Source organism: Aphanomyces astaci (genome assembly GCF_000520075.1).
Source record: "Aphanomyces astaci strain APO3 unplaced genomic scaffold supercont1.1, whole genome shotgun sequence".
In the NCBI taxonomy this organism is placed as follows: Eukaryota; Oomycota; class Saprolegniomycetes; order Saprolegniales; family Verrucalvaceae; genus Aphanomyces; species Aphanomyces astaci.
Genome location: NW_009798264.1, coordinates 1765604 through 1785851, shown reverse-complemented (window position 1 = coordinate 1785851; position 20248 = coordinate 1765604). Strand labels below are relative to the sequence as shown.

At 54.4% G+C, this 20248-nt stretch overlaps 10 protein-coding genes across 14 annotated transcripts; 5 read left to right on the top strand and 5 right to left on the bottom strand.

The window, feature by feature from the left end:
* Positions 1-224: 224 nt before the first annotated feature.
* On the bottom strand, positions 225-2592 carry H257_00633 (hypothetical protein). The gene is made up of 4 exons (XM_009823399.1): positions 1899-2592; positions 1079-1848; positions 755-1023; positions 225-702 (listed from the first exon to the last, which is right to left on the bottom strand). The coding sequence occupies exons 1-4, from the start codon at positions 2578-2580 to the stop codon at positions 492-494; spliced, it is 1932 nt and encodes a 643-aa protein (XP_009821701.1). The 5' UTR covers positions 2581-2592; the 3' UTR covers positions 225-491.
* Positions 2593-2712: 120 nt separating this feature from the next.
* On the bottom strand, positions 2713-4566 carry H257_00632 (hypothetical protein). The gene is made up of 5 exons (XM_009823398.1): positions 4476-4566; positions 3829-4363; positions 3467-3772; positions 3190-3410; positions 2713-3143 (listed from the first exon to the last, which is right to left on the bottom strand). The coding sequence occupies exons 1-5, from the start codon at positions 4518-4520 to the stop codon at positions 2742-2744; spliced, it is 1509 nt and encodes a 502-aa protein (XP_009821700.1). The 5' UTR covers positions 4521-4566; the 3' UTR covers positions 2713-2741.
* Positions 4567-4854: 288 nt separating this feature from the next.
* On the top strand, positions 4855-6385 carry H257_00631. 2 transcript variants are annotated; one of them, XM_009823397.1, is made up of 5 exons: positions 4855-5103; positions 5149-5385; positions 5444-5554; positions 5608-5940; positions 5989-6385. In XM_009823397.1, exons 1-5 carry the CDS (start codon positions 4987-4989, stop codon positions 6244-6246), a joined length of 1056 nt encoding a protein of 351 aa, XP_009821699.1. In that variant the 5' UTR covers positions 4855-4986; the 3' UTR covers positions 6247-6385. The 2 variants fall into 2 exon arrangements, with proteins under 2 accessions (XP_009821699.1, XP_009821698.1); XM_009823396.1 differs by having other exon boundaries at positions 5608-6385.
* Positions 6386-6581: 196 nt separating this feature from the next.
* H257_00629 (hypothetical protein) lies at positions 6582-8550 on the bottom strand. Its single transcript, XM_009823394.1, has 2 exons — positions 7894-8550; positions 6582-7838 (listed from the first exon to the last, which is right to left on the bottom strand). Exons 1-2 carry the CDS (start codon positions 8505-8507, stop codon positions 7772-7774), a joined length of 681 nt encoding a protein of 226 aa, XP_009821696.1. The 5' UTR covers positions 8508-8550; the 3' UTR covers positions 6582-7771.
* On the top strand, positions 6591-7715 carry H257_00630 (hypothetical protein). Its single transcript, XM_009823395.1, has one exon. It carries the CDS (start codon positions 6770-6772, stop codon positions 7694-7696), a length of 927 nt encoding a protein of 308 aa, XP_009821697.1. The 5' UTR covers positions 6591-6769; the 3' UTR covers positions 7697-7715.
* A 32-nt stretch (positions 8551-8582) lies between the features above and the next one.
* Positions 8583-10344, top strand: H257_00628. 2 transcript variants are annotated; one of them, XM_009823393.1, is made up of 3 exons: positions 8583-8970; positions 9014-9939; positions 9988-10344. In XM_009823393.1, exons 2-3 carry the CDS (start codon positions 9027-9029, stop codon positions 10092-10094), a joined length of 1020 nt encoding a protein of 339 aa, XP_009821695.1. In that variant the 5' UTR covers positions 8583-8970; positions 9014-9026; the 3' UTR covers positions 10095-10344. The 2 variants fall into 2 exon arrangements, with proteins under 2 accessions (XP_009821695.1, XP_009821694.1); XM_009823392.1 differs by having other exon boundaries at positions 8583-10344.
* Positions 10345-11115: 771 nt separating this feature from the next.
* H257_00626 lies at positions 11116-16662 on the top strand. 2 transcript variants are annotated; one of them, XM_009823389.1, is made up of 7 exons: positions 11116-11699; positions 11746-11946; positions 12012-12197; positions 12563-12720; positions 12781-13582; positions 13746-13876; positions 13934-16662. In XM_009823389.1, the coding sequence occupies exons 1-7, from the start codon at positions 11154-11156 to the stop codon at positions 15921-15923; spliced, it is 4014 nt and encodes a 1337-aa protein (XP_009821691.1). In that variant the 5' UTR covers positions 11116-11153; the 3' UTR covers positions 15924-16662. The 2 variants fall into 2 exon arrangements, with proteins under 2 accessions (XP_009821691.1, XP_009821692.1); XM_009823390.1 differs by lacking the exons at positions 11116-11699; positions 11746-11946; positions 12012-12197 and having other exon boundaries at positions 12519-12720.
* Positions 16013-16471, bottom strand: H257_00627 (hypothetical protein; the record flags this gene model as incomplete). The annotated part of the gene is made up of 1 exon (XM_009823391.1): positions 16013-16471. One exon carries the CDS (start codon positions 16469-16471, stop codon positions 16013-16015), a length of 459 nt encoding a protein of 152 aa, XP_009821693.1.
* A 540-nt stretch (positions 16663-17202) lies between the features above and the next one.
* Positions 17203-18790, top strand: H257_00625. 2 transcript variants are annotated; one of them, XM_009823388.1, is made up of 5 exons: positions 17203-17789; positions 17844-18039; positions 18105-18197; positions 18242-18557; positions 18632-18790. In XM_009823388.1, the coding sequence occupies exons 1-5, from the start codon at positions 17221-17223 to the stop codon at positions 18727-18729; spliced, it is 1272 nt and encodes a 423-aa protein (XP_009821690.1). In that variant the 5' UTR covers positions 17203-17220; the 3' UTR covers positions 18730-18790. The 2 variants fall into 2 exon arrangements, with proteins under 2 accessions (XP_009821690.1, XP_009821689.1); XM_009823387.1 differs by having other exon boundaries at positions 17203-18039.
* On the bottom strand, positions 18768-20180 carry H257_00624 (hypothetical protein). The gene is made up of 6 exons (XM_009823386.1): positions 19960-20180; positions 19806-19912; positions 19619-19739; positions 19423-19545; positions 19115-19362; positions 18768-19055 (listed from the first exon to the last, which is right to left on the bottom strand). Exons 1-6 carry the CDS (start codon positions 20146-20148, stop codon positions 18839-18841), a joined length of 1005 nt encoding a protein of 334 aa, XP_009821688.1. The 5' UTR covers positions 20149-20180; the 3' UTR covers positions 18768-18838.
* Positions 20181-20248: the final 68 nt, after the last annotated feature.

Genomic DNA, 20248 nt, shown 5'->3' with positions numbered 1-20248 from the left:
CAGCACTTGGATCGCAAACTTAGTGCATGGAGGGCCCACAGGTCGATGACACATGTTTACTTTGATATGAGCCTTCCACCCCCATCAAGCTCATGTCCATGCCTTCGTCCTGTCCAGTAACCTCCAAGGACACGTCTTTAATAGATTACATCACTGGAAGGTACTCTACTACCCCCCAAGTAGTGTATATACAGGTGAATATGTACAGGTGAAATACAGCAAAATCGCGGTGTACGTCGTCATTGATTGACTTGCAACACATTGTATTCAACGCTGTTGAGCCAACAAGCACACCATAATCTCTCGACTTCGGCACCTCCGCCATTCGATTTTGTTTCTCACAGCTAACAAACCACCAGGCCACCCATGGACCCGATTACTAGTACACAGCACTTGCGTCGTTACCAGGTCAAGTCCAGGCACAACACAATTGCCGATGGGCCTGTGGTCCACCCATCTGGTGGCATGTGTGTGGTCCTTGGATCACAGTGTCACAGATTGAACATGCGATCGAGCAACGACCCTCCACCCACGTCCTTGCCTCGTCGAAGTCGAACGATGAGCGACGTGAGAGAGTTGGACACGTCTTGGAAACTGCGCAGGATGTGTGAGATGCGGTAGCAGTGGCGTCCCACGTTGTTGGTCCCGTCCAGCGGATCCAGCACACACAACGTGGCGGCCGCACCTCGTCGCATGTCGTCACTAGCCGTCACCCACCACGTCACAACCACTAAACAAACAGTGGACGACACACCTGAACGACGTCCCGACGGTGACCACGTCCACTTCTGGCTGAAAGTTGTTGCCATAGTAATGCAGCACCTCCATCAACAACTTGCCAAGGCACGGCGCCGCTGCCTCCGCTTTCACGTGCGCCATCAACGCGGCTGCCACTCGAACTCCCTTGGCGCGCTGACTGTCGGATAGCGCGACCGCGCCATCGCCCTCGTCGACGGCCGCCGATTTCGTTGGCGTCGGATGCCGAGAAGCCTTTTGGAGGCACACGTGGGCCACCATGAGCAGCTAGACGACATACCATGTAAATATTTCAACATGTAAAGATGGCCTCTTATCGTACCAACCCATAGGACGACAACCCCCCTCGGTACACATCGTTCATGCCGCGCTTGGCCAAGTAATACTTGAGCACGAGCGTCACTTCCTTCAACCCCGGGATGCCTTGACACAGCTCGAGCCCCAACGCGGCACTGGCGAGCCCTTGGTGCGACGGACTCCAAAACGTCACGTCCAGCGCCACCGACAGGTCCGCCCCCCCTACCGCCGCGACCACTTTGAGCAGCGGGATGGCGGCATGCGCCAGGATTTGAATCGACGTGAACGTCACGTCCGAACATGACGACGACGAGTGTGCCGCCAAGAGATCCCCGAGCTGCTGCACGTCCCCCAAGCTGTCGGTTCTGACCGAGTGAAAGGGGCCGACGACCAGGTCGACGTCGCTGGACGGCAAGTTCAGGTGCGTGGCGAAGGACCCGTACGGCTCGACTGCGGCCTGGGGCCACGCGGTCTGGACGATGTGCGCGACGACCTCCAGCACGCGGAGGACGCCGGGGCGGCGGAGCTGTGCGCTCGTGTGGTGCGCCGCGCCGAACGCCGACACTTCGGCGTGCAGCCGGGCCTGGAGGTCCTTGGTCTGGGCGTCGTGCAGCTTGTGCACCTCGGACGACATGGCTGTGGCTTCGTTCATGCGGCGTCGGCGCTCGGTTTCGCTGGCGGCGATGACGCTGAGTTGCGATTGCATGCGCTCTGCGAGTTCGGTTTCTGCCGACCGGATGCCACACACTGACAAGTGGGCGCCAATAGTGTCGCGGGAACAGATTGTGATGCAGCCTGACGAGAAGTAATCATGTGACGACGTTACGGGAACGAGGCCGACGTACCGAGGACAGCATTGGGACAAACTACATCGTATGAATGTAGATCCATGTCTTCCACCGTGGGGGTGTCAGGGACTTGGCGGTACGGACAGTCCACGAGATGCTCTTCGATGTGCCGCAACATGCAGCTGAATGTACAGCCAAACCAACTGTGGGGACACACCACTTCGTAATTGAGAATCGACGGCGAGATCGTCGCTTGGAACCACGCCGTGTTCTGCATCGCTTCGAGAAACAGGCGCGACGTACGCGAGTGCTGTTCCATCTCAATTGCCTCCCGCGCCCACGCTTGCCGTCGCGCGCGTTCCATATCCTCTTCCCGTTGAATGTCTGCTAGTTGGTGCAATCTACGAGTCCGTTCTTGCTCCGCCGCGTCAATCGCCCACTGGGTCCAATATGCACGTGTGGCAGCTTCGATAGTTCGATCGGGTGACATGGTGTTCAGTGTGGTGGGAGAAAACGAGTCTGCTTTCGCACACAACCCAGCAGTACGCTTGGGCGTCTCGGGTGTCGCTGGGGCAGCATCAGCCTTCTTGGTTGTGCGCGTTGACTTCTGCGGCGATGGCACTGCCATTGCTACGGATGCCATTGCTATGGATGGGATGTCCTCATGCTTCTTCTTTGTCTTCGGTCGGCGTTTCCTCGGTCCAGTGTGCCCCTTTGGCTTGTCCCCTTCGCATGGCATGTGCAATCAATTATCTGGGATTGTAACAAAAAACAATAGGAATGTTGGTCATCAGTCGAATGGTTGTCTTTTCTGAATAGAATAAGGTCTCTGACCAATCAGAACATTTAACAGAAGTATATATTGTTCTTATAGGTGGTTTGACATGTATATTTCAGTTTTTAAAAGATGTTGTTGCGCGGCTTGGCGCGGACCATCTTGTCTGGACTGAGCTTCGCCACGACCTTTTGACTCAAATCTTCGTCGACTTCCAGTTTCCGGAGTAAGATCGCATTCAGCGACTTCTCCCGCGGGTCCATGGACTTGAATGTGGCGGCCTTGCGCACCTTTTGCTCCTGCATCTGACTCAACAGCAGCTTCTGGTACTCCTTGTTGCGCACACGGGCATTGTCTTGCTTTTGCTTCATCTCCCGCAGCGCCAACTCACCTTCTTCTCGGTATTTGTTGCTGTATTCGACCTCTTCCTTGTTGAGCTTCTTCTTCTTCTCTTCCTTGACTTCGTGCTGAAACGTCAAGTACTTTTTGCGGTCCAGCGCTTCCTCCTTTCGTCGTTTTGCGATGATCTAATCCGTTCATGTCAGCATTTTACTAAGCGAGTGACCCACGAACCTGCTCCTTCTCGCGATCCGACTCGAGCTTGTGGCGCTGGTAGTCGTCTGCCCGCTGTTCGTCCTCCATTTCCTTTAGCTTGAGCTGTTCGTGGATGCTCAGCGCAATGCCATTCTGAATGCGGTCTTGTCGGGTGAGTTTATGCTGCAGCGCAGCCACGCGCTCGGCCTCTTCCTTGGCCAGCTTTTGTGCGTACTCTTCCATTAGCTTCACGTCGCGTTCTACGCACCAAGCAATGGTCAATTAATTCCATGTCCATACCTTCATCAAAACGTACCTTGATCCAACGACTTTTTCTTTTCCTTCTCACGCTGCACTTGGATGTTCTCTTTCAGTAACGACTGCATCCGCGCATGTTGCACGCGCTTCCGCTCGAGCGCCTCCATCTCTGTCCGCTTGAGCTCGTCTTTGCACCGTTGCACTTCGAGCTCCTCTTCCTGTCGCCGCTTCTCTTCGAGCTTGGCATGCAACTCCTTGGACTCGCGCAGCTGCCGATCCCGCTCCATGCGGATGTGGTCCACCGCGTCCTTGGCCTTGCGCGCCTTGTCTACCTCCTCCGCCCTCCACCTGGTATAGTCCGACACTACGCCCCCATGGTTGTCACTTGTCCGCCATTATGTTGGCGCATGTCGTCCGTACCTTGGTGCTCGTACATGTCGTGCTTTTCGTCCAAGAGCGACTTGACCTTTTTGTCCTTTTCCTTCTTTTGAGAGTCCAACCACTGACGCTGCTGCACGGTCTTGATGTGCTTCGTCTCGATGTTGTGCTTCTCCGAGTCTTCGAACTCGACGCTGTTCAAGGCATTGATGAGCACCCACTCATCTTGCGTTTTCAAGTTGATCGTCTCCGCTTTCACGGCGGGTTGGAACCGCGGCGACGACAGCCGCGGACCCAACTCTGCCACCTTGACATCCAACGCGTCCTCGGGCGGGGGCGCCTGAAAGCCCACCCGCTCGTCGTCGCGGCGCTGCTTTCGCCCTCGCTCGTCGTGCAACTTCTTGACGGTTTTCTCCAGCGCCGAAATATCGGCTTCGACCAACTTGGCCGTCGTGCGCACCAACTTGGACACGAGGCTCACAATGATGCGGCCAAATTCATCGTCGCGTTTGGCATATTTGTACACGAGCTTGGCCACCAAAGCGTCTTGAAGCGCACTTCGCTTGCTGTTGGAGATCTACCACAAATGTACACGGGATCATGAGGACTGTAGCCAGGCCGATCCTCTAGCTGGAACATGGACACACAGTCTTCATGCTCTCCTACTCTACACTCTAAAGGTCTAGTACTTGGTTCGGCGCGGTCGCCGCACCGTCCTTGCGCCGAGCATGCATGGGCTCGCAGCGGTTGTGAACAACGATTGGGTTGCGTTGACTTAGCTATTCATAGCCGGTATTTATATATAGGCAATAGGATTCAAGAAGGTAACGCCCCCGCTATTGAATTTGCATGATCCCAAGGGGACACATTTGCAGTAACTACAGCAGTACTTGGTGATAATCAACATGACGTTTGCTCAATGAACTACTTCCAGTTGCTTGAGGTTGAAAGAGGGTTGGCATGTCACGACGTTCAAACGCATCATATCATGTTGTATGATTTTAAATAAATACCTTTTTCAAACAAGGTTTTACAGTATGATGTTAATTAAATACTTTTTTCAAACAAGGATTTAGTTACGACGGAATTAAAACTACTACTGTTGTCACCTTGATTTGCAATAAGTCGCACGTGGCCAATCAGTGGCGACGACGTTTACCTTGCTTTACATGAGTAACTTGCGGCCACCATTGAACAGTCATGAGCAACACCAGGAGCAAAAATCCTCAGTCCCTTCGCGTCGGCGTGTTGGGCGCTGGCCGCATTGGCACCATTCATACGCAGATCCTGTCACGTTTAGGAGTTACCATCGTATCGGTACCGAAGGTCTATCCACGTACCTAGTCCACAACATGACAGTAGGTTGCTGACCCTGGGGCCGACCGCGCGAAAGCTTTGGCCGACGAGTTTGGCATTCCCAACTTCACCACGGACCCTAACGATATCTTCGAAGACCCGACCATCCACGCAGTGCTCATTTGTTCTCCCACGGACCACCACGCTCATCAGATTCACCTTGCGGCCCAGCACAAGAAGCACATTTTTTGTGAGAAACCCATCGCTCTGGACCTGGCCGTTGTGGATGCCGCCGTCAAAGCAGTGAGGAATCCATTCGATCGAACTCTTCATGTTGTTACTCGTGTGATGACGGCTTTAGGTGGAGGATGCAAACGTCAAATTGATGGTCGGGTTCAATCGCAGGTTCGACGCCAACTTCAAGCGCGTTCGCCGCGCCGTCGTCGACGGCGAAGTGGGCGCCGTGTCCATGGTAGCCATCACCCACCCGCACACCATCCTATTCGTCACGTTTGGTTGGAGTAGATTCGCATCACGAGTCGAGACCCCAGCCCACCCCCCGTGAGCTACATCAAAGTGTCAGGCGGCATGTTCTGCGACATGACCATCCACGACTTCGACATGGCGCGTTTCCTCGTGGGAAGTGAAATCGACCAAGTGTTTGTACTGGGCAGAGCCTGCGATGCCGCCATCGCCGCCGCGGGGGACGTGGACGTGGCCGTGGTGTGCCTGCAGTTCGCCAACGGTGTCATCGGGTACATTGAAAACAGTCGCGTGGCAGCGTACGGGTACGACCAGCGCGTGGAAATCCTCGGCTCCAAGGGCGCCGTCTCATGCGACAACAACTACCCCAACACGGTACACAAACACCAAAAGCAATCGCATGTTGACTGTGGTGTGTTGCAGGTCACGGTGTCCACTGCAGCGTCGATTGCGCGTGATTTGCCGCTTCATTTCTTTATCGATCGATACATGGACGCGTATCGAGACGAATTGGCTGCGTTTGTAGACGTGTGCTTGAACCCTGGGGCCGTCCCGCCAGTGTCGGGCCAAGACGGCCGCCAAGCCCTCAAGCTAGGGCTAGCCGCCACCCTCTCGCTCAAGGAGAACCGTCCTGTGAAACTCAGCGAATTCCACTCGGGGTACCCCACTGGACGGTTGTAGTCGTTGTACATAGACCAATCAAAGCCACTAGTATGCTTGCGACCTTTCGTGAAAAGAAGATCTACTGCAATATCCGGATACCTTTCCATGGCTGCTTGACTTTTTCGCTGGTTACACTTATAATGTACGTTGCTGTCGCACCTACTATGGGGAACGAAGAAGTCAACAAGTATACGATAGCACTTCGAAGGATGCGAAAGTGGTTAGCGAGGAGAAACTTATCCACGGCGATTTCACACGCTGAGAGTTACTATAATACCGTAGTATGAATGATGGTATCCGGATAATTCGGCCGTTTTGTTTTGCTGGTGGGTGGGCAGACGACTCCGTCACCTTTCGAAACGCTGGCTCGGAAGCTCTCGACCTCCTCAACGTGTATGCGCGACGAAGACGTTTGGCTGAATCTGTCTGTGGCGTTGGTCTGTTTCCTCATCATCCTTGCTCCGTCCTTCCTCTTTTCGGTTCCCAAGGAAAAACTCACCCCCGGCGACGCCAAGCACAGCAAGAAGAACGAATAAGATCGATGGCTTCGCCTCCTCCGTCTGCGTGGGAAGGCATGGTGGCTGGTGCTGTGGCGGGCGGGTTGACTCGAGTGATTGCGGCGCCGCTAGACTTGCTCAAGATCCGATTCCAAGTGCAGGTTGGCGCCAATGCGACGCACTTCCCGAAACATTACACTGGCCTGGCCCACGCATTGTCCACCATCTACCGCGAAGAAGGCCTTCGCACGTTTTGGCGGGGCAACATTGCCGCAACGTTCCTATGGGTATCGTACTCTGGCGTTCAGTTTGGAACGTACCAAGCGCTGCACAACATCCTCATGGACGGCGACGGCCGAAACCATTGGGCGTGGAACAGCGTCATCGGTGCCACCTCCGGCGTGGTGGCCACAGTGTCCACGTATCCGTTCGATCGCTGCAGAACAGTGATGTCCAGCCAAGGAGTCCCAAAGGTCTACCGCAACATGCGGCACTTCTTCGCGGTGTCCATCCATCGCGAGGGCATCAAAGGCGGACTGTACAAGGGGCTCGGCCCGACCGTGTCCCAGATCATCCCGTACATGGGATTGAGTTTCGGCATTTACGCCACGCTCAGCGAGATAACGGCCAGCGCGACTCACTCGCGGTTTCGATGGGTGCTTCAAACCGTGGGCAATGGCGCCATCGCCGGCTTTGTGTCGAAACTGCTTGTGTATCCACTGGACACCATCAAGAAGCGCATGCAAATGCAAGGCGTGCCACGGCATGCAGACTATGGCCACACTATTCCTTCCTACGCGTCGGCCGTGCACTGCGGTCGCGATATTTTCAGGCACGAAGGCCTCTACGGCCTGTACAAAGGCACCATTCCCAGCTTACTCAAATCGATGCTCACCCACAGCTGCACGTTTACCATCTACGAGCTCACAGCGCAAAGCCTCCACAACCTCAATTGTCTAATCCACTACTAATGACACCATAATTTCCCCATCATGTTGGCGTCTGTTTAGAATTTAGCATAATGGATGTGTCAAATAGCAGGGCCTTTATTTCGGTGACAATGACGCAGATGTGGAAGCAACGGTTGACGGTGTCGTCGGGTGTGTTGGTGGCCTAATCTCATGTTTAGGGATTGAAAATGCCCAGAATGATACTCGATGATACGTACGATGTGGCCGTGTGCTTTTGATGAAAGTCTTCCAAGTATAAATATCGCTTGGCGTCGGCCACAAGCCGCTCGATGGACATTTGTTTGACTTCGGCGAGCAGGAAGCGCCGGACCTGTTCCGGGGTCTCGGACATTTTCAGCGCGGCGGAATTGCTCACAGAGCCACCACCGCTGGAAGCGGATCCAATGTCCCCCGACTTGGTCTTGGTACTTCTGCGTTTTGCTCCACCACCAAAGCTGCCATTCAGTTTTACAGTTTGAGCACCTGAAGGGGCCCCATTGCTGGGCGAACCGAGTGGCCGCTCGCCGAGGCCAAACTTGCTGGCCTTTTTTGCGTCCTTCTTCTTCAAGAGCCCCTGGACAGGCGCAGGCGGTGCCAGACGTGTCGTCAGTGTGCTTGCTGTCGGTGGGCTCATCGTAATGAGCCGTGGGTCTGTTGCTGGTGGCGTCTTGCAGAGTGGAATCGTACGCAGGCCACCGCCTTGGCTGTTTTGCTTGCGCAGGTGGAAGCCGCCTCGATTCTCTGCCAACTTCTCCTCCGTGGACTCGTCCCAAAGGATGTTGTCGTCCTCATCGGCGTCGTCATCCTCGGCCCATTGCGACAAAGTACTCATCGTGCACTAGCGTCGTGGTTGCTTGAATCTTTCCACCTGCCGCTTGGACGAATCCGGAAACGTATCCGGAAGTTCACTGACAAATGTAACTCCCATTTTCATCTACTTATTTAACTGTAAATAGTAGACAGTGGTCGGCTCGTCGCGTAGATGGCTTTCACTGGGAGCGGACGCACACTTGGCATCAACGTCAGGCGGACCTTGCGAAGTGGACGGCCGCCGACGAATCAAGGAGGACTGGGACTCCGATGACTGAGACATCCGCATGGGCTTCTCGTGGGCATATGAAGGTCGCGTGTAGACAGGCAAGGACATGCTTCCCCTCGGTCGCAACCCTGTGGTAGTTACCACGGGGACATGACTCGAATAGAGAGCCTCCAAGTCCACATCCCGTCCAGTATGTGACATCGTCGGGACTGAAACACTTCGATGGGGCAACGACGATGGCGCATGGATCGTAAAGGTAGACTCGTTGTCGTCCGCAAAACGAGTTATGAACGGGTCAGGTGCTACTGGTGGATGCTGCGTCCATCCAAAGGTCGGGGTTTCCAGTCGCGTCGTCGGCGGGTGCAGGCCATCCTCTCTGCGAGTGCGTCGAGGGCCGGAATGGTTCCCTTGGGATTTATATGGCGTCAAAAGAAGGTTCCGTCGACTGGTTCGGTAGTGCACACTGCACCTGTGACACGTCAACACGGGAGTTTGTCGAACGAACGATGCTTCAATGTCCGAGGCAACGTCAATCTCGACGTTGTGCGAACAGCTGGAGCACGTGGCATGCCCGCAAAGCCGGCAGTGGTGGCGGCGTCGGTAGAGTCGGAACGTCTTGAAGCACAGGTGGCAGTAGGCGTTGTACGACCACAGTTGGGTCGGGATCACAAGGAAATGGTCTCGTCCACAAAAGCGCGGGAGCCCACCGACCAGTTCCTGCATCCATGGCCGAGAGAGTTCGCGGTCGTTGAAGCAGAGCACGAACGAGACCACGCAATGGTTGGCCACGTCGGGGCTTTTTTCAATCACAAACCCGCTGTGGTGGACCTTGAGCCTCGCACATCCGGTGGTGGCATCGTCGAAGGCAGGGAGTGTCCGGGTGTCGATAGATTCCCACACATGCGTCGCAGCTTCCCGCATCACTTGGCTGCCGTCAAGGGGCGCCCATGGCCGCCACGCCACCCGATCCCAGACATACTGCTGGCTGTGGGAGGCAAATACCATGTCGAACGGCGTCGCGTGCACGCCATCTCCGCGAAGAGCGAGCCAATGAACCTGTATCGCATCCGAACCGACAGTGGAAACGTCGTTCGCTTGCTTCAGGTTGATGCTGTGGGTAAACGTTCGCAGGAAAAGTTGGTAGAAGCTGCGCCGGCAGTCGTGGGTCGATGCCGTTTGGTGCCGCAGCTGGCCAAGCAAGTCCGACACGGTGCCTCGCAGGGAGGTCGTGCCTTTGACCACGTATTGATCCCTGCCTACAAATCCGTCGTAGATGCGCACGCCATTCGGCCCAAGCGCGACCAAGTCCAATCCAGGCAGCCGGTTGTGAATCAAGTCGAGGCCACGCTTCCGCGCGAGAGCTACAAGGTGGTCCCGTAACTTTGTCGAGACCGGGCTAGCAGCAGCAAGTTTGTTGATGCGCTTGGCGAAATCGGACTGCGGATGCGGCATGCCGCGCGGCGCGGCTGCCCAAGCACCGTCCATGTGACTCGTGATTACAGTACAACTCACTCGAGTGCTGGGTAAATTCTGGATGGTGGTATTTGTTAGTCGATCAATTGTTCCATGGTGAGATATGTTTGCAAACCCACGATCGATTGGGTGCAAAACAACCCAAACTAATTTGGAGGGTTTTTTCTATCTTGCGCGTTATTGTGTTGAATGGACCATGCCGAATCGCAATCTCTCCTTCATTATTGCCCTTCCAAAGTATTGCACGTTAGTCTCGAATGATGGGGCCTGCTCTTCAGACCCTTGCTCTACTGCAGGATGGGTTTCACCAGCATTCGCATGGTATCCATCATTTTATTGCCGAATTTGTTCGAGTCAAACAGCGCAACTTGATTGGACAAATCGAATTGATGTGTTACGACCTGACTGACCATTGCTGTAGTATTAAATAGTAGTACGTATTAATATTAATAACGTTAGTATTACTGTAATCCTAGTACTTCGAAGTACATCAATACCGTAAAGTCAAAGTACTGTATAAGTACTGTATTTGTTGTTGCGCTGCATACATGGAATATAAGAAATGTGAGTATAATTATAGTAGTATAATTCAATACATCTCCAATCAATTATACACTTGTACGATTTAAATAAATTGTCCAAATTTAACTACACAGTGCAAAGGTACGTCAAAATACCGTACATAATAGTATTACTATTAGTACATACTACGTGTAGACAATCCTTTTCCAAGTTTATACGCCAATCAAATCCATTTTGCTGGATACCAAGGATGTTGATTGGCCTACGCTCCTCTACACCCACGATTGACTAAGAAACAATCGGATTGGTTGAGGCCTTCAAACAGGCACTAAATCCCACAATAATCGAAAAATGGCAGTAATTCGATAGCTGAGTTTCGTGTTGAGCGAGCAGTTTCTGTTGAAAACACAGTTTGCTGGGCGGTCGTTGCCTTGCACGAGCTCCATGAAGGCGTTGGCAGTGGACGGAAACACACAGGAACGAAGGGAGCATGCTGCAGACTACACCCTTGTCTCGTCGCCGATGAAGTTGAGGTGCAAGAATGCGGACGTGCTATCCACCGAGGACCAAGTAGCGACCAACGGCGACGACGACGTCGAACCGTACCGGTTTGTGTACCTGAACAATCCGTTGGAAAACGCCAAGCTCAAGTACATCGGCAACACAATCACAACGTCGCGGTACACGCTGTTTTCGTTCCTGCCCAAGGTGTTGTGGTACCAGTTCAGCAAACTCGCCAACGCGTACTTCCTCATGATTTCAGTCATGCAATGCATCAAGCGCATCTCCAACACGGACGGGTTCCCGGCGTCATTGCCTGCCTTGACGATCATCGTCTTGATCGACATGGTGTTCATTGCCATGGAAGATTACCGACGACACACGTCCGACCGAAAAACGAACGACATCCCCGTGCATCGCTTCGACGCTGCCAACGGGACCTTCGAGGAGCGGCCGTCCCGGTCGTTGGTTGTCGGCGACATCATCAAGGTACGTGCGAACCATGCCTCGCAAGACACTTTCAACACCCTCGTAGATCTTCAACCGAGAAGTCATCCCGGCGGACTGTGTGATCCTGGGCGCGTTTGAGCAAAACCCAGACCAACCTCGAGGCATTTGCTACGTCGAAACCAAGAGTTTGGACGGCGAGACCAACCTCAAGATGCGACAAGGCGTCGAGTGCGTGTACACGACCCTTCGCTCCGACGCCGACTTGGCGCACTTGCACGGCCACGTGGTATCGAACACTCCCTGCCGCTTCTATCGAGCTGACCCGTGTCGCATGATCATGCGACGTGGTAGGAATGCGAAGTCCCCAACAACTCGATCCACCACTTCAACGGCACCCTCGCACTCGGCAGCAGCCACAACGAATGCATTGGCGCCAACTCCATCTTGCTGCGAGGATGCACGATCCGCAACACCGAGTTTGTGTTTGGGTTGGTCGTCAACACAGGACGCGACACCAAGATCATGATGGCGTCCCTGGTACCAATATAATATATATATATATATATATATTGTCCTTGTACCCAAAATTTGGACGTTTATGCTGATTCACCAAATCTATCGATCGATTGTTCTTTGTACTGAATTTTGTATGTAAAAAGAAAGGGTCCTGTGGTGATTGGTATCACACTAATTGAAGTCACACACTAATTTGACAATTTGTTGATAGTTTCCTGCAATCTGATTGGCCAATTCCTTCTGCCGATTCTTCTTTACACATATTGGTTGTGTCGATTCCATTCTCCATCTCTCTTGTATATATATGTATATATATATATATATATCATTTTCATAAGGAATCGACGCTCCAAAGGGATATATATATATATTATTTTTTCGTGTAGAACAAGGACACGGTCAAGTGGAGCAACATGGAATTGCGACTCAACCGACAGATTTTGTACATTGTCGCACTTATGATTGTGCTTTGTGTGACGGGGGCATCCATCGGCACCAAGTGGAACTTGAAGAACTTGTCCCTGGACCGCAATGAAAAGGCGTGGTACGGCCTAAACGGCGACCTTTGACTAGATATATATATATTTATTTATGGCCATGATAGGTACTTGTATCGAGGGCCGAGGGACCGCGTGCTCACGTCGCCGACTGAAAACTACTTTATGCTGTGCCTGTACTACTTTTTGCTGCTCAACTCGTTCATTCCCGTGTCGCTGTACGTGAGCATGACCAGCGTCAAGTTCATTCAGGCGTACTTTATGAATGCCGACGTCAAGATGTACCACCCAGACACGGACACACCGTGCCAAGTGCGCACGATGGCACTGAACGAAGAGCTCGGCCAGATCAACTACGTGTTTACTGACAAAACCGGCACCCTCACGTGCAACGTGATGGAGTTCCGCAAGTGTTCGATCCACGGCATTTCGTATGGAGTGGGCGACACGGAAGTGGGTCTCGCTGCCAAAATGCGCCAAAACGTCACGTACAACCCAGCGCATGCGTCGCAGACCCGCCCCGTGGTCGCGCCTTTTGTCAATTTCCAGGACGATTCGATCTTCGAGGCGTCCACGTGCCCGCACTTGGCGCTCTTCTGGGAGCATTTGGCCGTGTGCCACACCGTCATGCCCGAGTCGGCCAGCGACGGCACGCTGCGCTTGTCGGCGTCTTCCCCCGACGAGCAAGCGCTGGTCGCTGCCGCCGCGTGCTTTGGACACTCATTTTACGCGCGGTCCCCGGGGGAAGCGCTGGTTCAGACGCCATCCGGCGCGGTGACGTACAAGATCTTGGACGTGCTCGAGTTCAACAGCACTCGAAAGCGCATGTCGGTGGTGGCCGAGAAGCCCGACGGCAGCCTCGCACTGCTGTGCAAAGGCGCGGACACGGTCATCTACGAGCGCCTCGCGGTACGTGTGCCGAGTACCGTGATAGTCGTCGTGAGGGAGGCATTCCCGTAGATCGTTTGATCATTGGGAACCTGCATGTATGTACCTTGTCAACCGTTCAGTGCTGTGGATTCTCTCTCTAGTAGTACTACACACTATTGAACGTTGACCATGGATGCTATAGGACACATCGGACGCGGCAGTGCTACGGGTGCGGGACCAGACGTTGGAGCATATGGAAACATTTGCATCCGAGGGGCTACGGACGCTTGTGATTGCGCATGCGGTGGTCGATCGCGCTAAGTACACGGCATGGTACGGTCGATGAAGACTTGGGAAGTAGTCATAGGGGAGATGGGATATGATATATAGGTCGGCCGAGTACAAGAAAGCGTCCAACAACATGGCGGAGATCGAAAAGCGGCGCCGTGGGGACCCCAACCAGATTGATGCGTTGATGGACGCGATGGAAACAGATTTGGAAGTGCTCGGCGCGACGGCCATCGAGGACAAGCTGCAGTCGGGCGTGCCGGACGCCATCGCCAAGCTGCGCGACGCGTCGATCAAGGTGTGGATGCTCACGGGGGACAAGGAGGAGACAGCGATTAACATTGGGTTTGCCTGCCAGTTGCTGCATATGGACATGGACATGGTGGTGATTTCAGGCAACAACCACCACGACATTGACCAGATTGTGGCCACGCTCGAGAAGCATCAGCCCACGATCATGACGGACAAGACAACGGACAAGGCGTTGGTTGTGGACGGCGAAACGCTGGGTCTGGCGTTGCTGCACTGCCCCGCGCTGCTGCTGAACGTTGCTAAGCAATGCGCGGCCGTGATTGCGTGCCGCGTGTCGCCCGCCCAGAAAGCCGAGCTCGTGACCCTCGTCAAGGACAACGTCCGCGGGTCCATCACCCTCGCGATCGGAGATGGCGCGAACGATGTGTCTATGATTCAAGCCGCCCATGTAGGCATTGGCATCTCGGGCCAGGAAGGCATGCAGGCGGCAAACTCGAGCGATTACTCGATTGCGCAGTTTCGGTTTTTGATCCGGCTGCTGTTTGTGCACGGCCGGTGGAACTACGTGCGCATGTCGACGCTGATCTTGTACATTTTCTACAAGAATGTCATGATGAACATGACGCAGTACGCGTTCATGGCGTACTCTGGGTTTTCCGGCCAAAAGTTCTTTCTGGAGTGGGGGCTACAGGGGTACAACTTGGTGTTCACGGCGCTCCCGATTGTGCTCGTGGGCGCGCTCGACCAAGACGTGCCCGACTACCTCTGCGAAGCCTTCCCCAAGCTCTATAGCGTCGGCCAACTCAATCGCAAATTCAACGGGATCGTCGTTGGCCGGTGGATCTTGGCTTGTGTTTGGGAGTCGGCGGTCATTTGCATCTTTACCATCTACGGACTCAAGCTCGACAACGCGTCGGTGCCAATGTGGACATTTGGGGCGTGTGCGTTTACGATTGTCATCCTCGTCGTGAACCTCAAGCTCATGCTCAACCAGCACCTCCACACAGTGTGGCATGGCCTCGTGTACGTTGCTTCGATCGGACTCTGGTGGGTCCTGGCGGCCGTCGTGTCGTCGTCCACGTTTAGCTTCTTTTGGCGCAATGCGTTTTCGCTGGTCAAAGGCCACGGCTTCTGGTTGCTTGTGCCAGTGGCCCTCGTGGCAGCGCTGGCGCGAGACGTGTATTGGAAGGGCTTTCTGCGCAACTTTAACCCGTCGTATGCCAACTTGGCGCAGGAAGTGCACTGCTTCCACTTGGCTGACCGCGCGGCGTACCTGTTGCAGTACCCCCCGCCAAGCATGTTTGCCTCGAGGGGCGATGTCGAGAGCAGCCCACACCCGGTCTTGGACTCGCCTGCCCACGTCCATCATCGCATAAGCGTGCGCGGTGTCGCATTTAGCTACGACGCAGAGACTGTCATGGCGCAGTCGTTTCTGGCCACGCAGCACCCCGAAGTGCGTCCAGGGCCAGGGCTGCAAGTGAGTTTTAAACGACATGCGAGTATTGGCTCGCTGGCGTTCCAGCAAGACGAGCCCTACGTGGCGTCACCACACCGTGCCACGTCATCACCGTCCACAACCCCGTCGTCGTTGCGCAGTTTTATCATCAACCACTTGCGGACAACGGGCACTCTTGAAACCAACCGACGCGGCGGCGGCAGTCGGCGGCTGCGAAGGTCAACGAGTATGGGCGACGGCGACAACGACCCCGAACATGTGGCCGGCGGACTGCGACAGAGTGACGTGAGCCACGTCCTGCGGCGACATTTGAACTCGGTGGCCAACAGACCGAGTTTTCTCCAGGAAAAACCCACGCGGCGTCGATCCACCACGCTCATGTAGTACTAGTTAGTCGGTACTAACTAACTGTACTACTACAGTGGTGGGTGTGGATATAGAACGACTAACTAATGAAATCTTTATATACCCAACTACTTATCGGCGTGGATGTCCAAGGACAGTTGAAACACTTTCTGCGCGCGCCGGGCCCGCAAAAGGGACACGATGCTCCCCACGAATGCCACCAGGTACAAGAACGCGGCGAGGAAGATGTTGGCCGCGAGCGACGACTTGGCGTGGCCTTCTTTGGGTTTCACGCGGATGTAGATGGAGTTGGAGGCGACGGTCGAGCCCAGGAACAGTAGGAAGAAGAAGCCAAATATACTGATGATCGCACAAAGTATCGCGTACGGAGACGGCATCGGCCCTTTTGACGAGTTCGACGACACCAAGTCTTCCCATCCTTTGAGCTCGTCCGTGTCCAAACTTGTGTCGCTGCATGGAGACGAGTCCTGTGTGAGATGGCTCAGTTGAGCGTACCCTAGTCGTGTCCGAGTGGTGTGGGCCGCGTCGGGGATGTCGAACTCTTTGACAGCTTCCTTGAGTTTCATCATATCCAGCCGTTGTTGTCGAAGTTGGGTCAACGTGGGGTCTGGAGGAGTGTCGACGTGTGGTTCCTGTCTTCGTCGGATATGTTGGTCAGGTATCTTGGCTGGCCAGTGCTGTAATCTTCCGTACGAGAAGACTCGGGATGGTGTTGCGCTCGCCGGGAAACTGTTGAATATGGAAAAACACATTTTATTCTCCCAAAAGCGTAGTGGACAAATGATAAAAACGAGTGTTTCTTACGAGCCAATCACGTCGCACCAACGCACCGACGTCGTTCGAATGACAAACACTTTTGCATCATCTGAGTGTATGTGTGCAATGACCATTTCAAAAGGAATTGCCATCGAGGCTCAACATTACAGTACCACGACATCCCATGAAGACGCGCAAGGCCGTGGAACGCAGTGTGGTTACTATGTACTAGATCCCAAGAGCTGGGAAGTGACGATTCAGAACAACTATAACGTTACCTCGAATAACGACATAAACGTAACCAATAAAAACCTGTTGGGCGTCCTCTACCAAATATCCGGATAACTGTTTTAAACATGACCACGTGGAGATCTCATGGAGAGACCATCGAAGTCGGGCACCAACCTGTATGCGCACACATGATGGACTTCACAGCACACAAGCACATGCGTTCCAGAAGGTTCATGGAGTGAAGACTCCTTCTTTATAGACTGCCGCGACTCAACTTCCATCTCATTTGGTGTCATTGTCAGATTTACTGTTGACAACGCAGAACTGTATGGAGTGTCCACACAGCTGGCTCCGCATAACGTCATGCCTTGACCCCCGTTCCCTCGTTTCATGGATTGGGACGTGCCGTTCGCATCGGACTTGGTTCTTAACCCAAGGAAAGCGATGGCGGGAATTGCAAGCGGGCGTCGCCATGTCCAGATACATCCATCGCCACGTACACATTCAAGTCCAAGTTCACGCACAGGAGATGCAATCGCATTCCATACCTCGAAGCGACGACCCTCGCGTTCCACCTCGTGTTGAGACCGTCTGGATCGAGCACGGCGCGATTCCTTCCGAGTCCATGTCACTTCCGCCAGTTGTGACATCGGTCCTGCACCATCCGCGGCGAGATGTGGTGACTTTACAGGTCGACTGCCGACCGATGGCCCCACCTCCCATGCTTGTGCACACGGTTCACGGACCCAAGTGTCTCTACAGCGTCATTCGCGTGCTGGTGACGCCATCTTCCACCTCGGACGCTCCGCGCGAGCTGCGGCGATACGTATACCACAAACACAATGGGGACTTGTCCGTCGTGTCCGTCGCAGACAAGCGCAAGTGGTCTGTTCACGGGTGTGTTGTTCATTCATACGATGACGGCACTCAAAGACCCGTATTCCCCTCTAGACGGAGCCCCTTCCGCTACGACGTCCTCTCCATCGATGGATCGTGTCAGATGGAGCTCCATGTCCCCGCGCACCTCGACGCCATGGTGGACTGCTATCACATCCAGCACGTGGGGGTGTTGTTGAGCAAATCCGAGCTCTTCCCACTGCCCCCTCCTCGCGCCTTGACGGATCTGTCGCCCGCCCTCCATATCCATGTACGTCTTTGCAGCCTTTCTTGGCTTAATGGACTTGCGTGGATCATGGTCACATTGTGTAACAGCTCACGTTCTTCGACTTGACGCACGCGAACCTGTTGTGTCGACTGCATGCAATTGGATCGATCGTTGAGGAAGCTGTGCCACTGCCAAGCCAGGTACAGTAGCCTCGTTGCCTCGTGTTTTGACATGCTCTTTCCAGCCAACACGCAACCCCCGCACCGCCGCGGAAACCCTGCAAGTGTTCACGGCTACCGTTGACGCCGCCTCCATGAAGCACCCCCCTCCTTCCGACTTGCGCATGACGCTGACTCGACCTGGAATTATGTGCCTCAATGTGTCAAGTGGTCGGCAAAGGGCCTTCCGCTCCGTGGCTCTGCACGGCGGCACATCCACTTCGTCCTCCTCGTTGTCGGTTGCGTGGGTGCCTGGCGTGCTGGAGTATGCACTGTCGCCCCAGACATTGACTCGGCGGAACTTGAAGGGCTCCATCACCTTGTCGTTCGACCCCACTAGCGGTATATATATATATATATATATGAATAGTACCTCGAGATCTGTGGAATGCGATAGTTTGAAAAATGATATGTAGGTGCACCAGTGTCCGTTCGATTGATGTTGCAATACTTGGAGCCGGGTCGGAGGCAGCAATATGCCGTGGCGTGGCGCAGTTCCACGGGGCTGCCTTAACTTTTAGTTTGATAAGTCATCGACAAAGCATGAAGTAAGGGGGGGTTGCACATTACTAGAGGCTTACGTAGTATTACTAGTACTATCATAGTAGTAGTACATTCGTTGGCTACAGTTTGTGTTTATTGATGCCCAAGAGGCACGTGCCTTTGGTGAACTTCTGCTTGGGAAAGCTGGACGGCTTGAAAGCCTTGCGCTCACGGATGCTCTCGGACAGGCCCTGCGTCGCCAGCTCCACGGGGTTGCGGCGGTTGGGCAGCATCGCGCGGGTGACCATCCGCTCGTCGTACGGATCGGGCACACGCTCGGGAAACTTCACAAACGTCCTGTCGTGATCTCGTGATCAACATCATCCGCTTTCGATTATCATAACACAACGGCGTACCCTGGCTCGCCCTCCTTGCCGGCATGGGTCGGTTTCCACGATTTGTAGGTCGCGGCATGGGCCACCGCGCGCTCCTTGGGGTTCATCGTCTCCTCCCTCTCGGGGGGCTTCTTCTTGCACCCTTCGTCCCATTCAAACACCCGCGACGCTGCCACGTGGTCGTTCGTGTCAAAGTAGTCGAGTGCGTGCGAAATGGACTTGAACGCTTTGCGGTCCCCCAGCTTGGCCTTGTGATACTGCATGTCGTTCTACGGCATGTTCCGAGATTGAGGTGACGTCGACAACGATGATCATGATGTGTTGGGTACCCTGGCGGCGTTATGAATCGAGTCGTACTCTGCAGGCATGGCGGGGATGGGCTTGCCCCCGATGAGGGTTCCCGTGTACCCCAACGTCCCCTTCTTCGACGGCGACGTCAGCACGTTGCGTTTCTGCCGAGAGGAGTCGTGAGCATCACATGCAGCAGAAGGGGAATTAGGGGGATATAATTGGCAGATGACGTACTTCAAACTGCCGATCCTTGGGGTTTATCCTCGTTGTTTCAGGGGCGGACGGGGGTGGCTTGGGGGCGGTGTCGTCCTCTTTCGGGTCGTGAAACGTGCCAAAGTAGTCGCCCTTGCCGCAGCTACACACATTCCCCCCACCCAAAGCCATCAACCCCACCCCCCCGTGTCAGTCAATGGACCTCTACCTCTTTTTCGTGTACGACGAGTACACAAACCCGTTGGGCTTGACATTCTTCTTGGTGTTTTCGAGGCGATACTGCGACTCTTGCTTGTACGCTTCTTGGTAGGACCCCTGCGAGACCGTGAACACGACATGTAACGAGTCGACGGGGAACGTACCGACAGCCCCACAAACTTGCGCGCGCCGGGGCCCCAGTTGGACCCCGTCTGGCCACGCTTAGGCCCCGTGGTGAGAAACTGCTTGGTGTTGGCAATGTGGTGGACCTTGGCTTCCCGGGCACTCTTGTACGGGTCACCCACGCTGATGTAGGACGGTTCCCCAAAGCTCCCATCCAGCCGCATCGCCATGACAGTATCGACGATGCTCCGACTGCACTTACAGAAACAGCCCTGTCTATTTTCAACGACGGTGGCGTTTTGGGGGTTGATTGGCCAGCTATACTTAAAC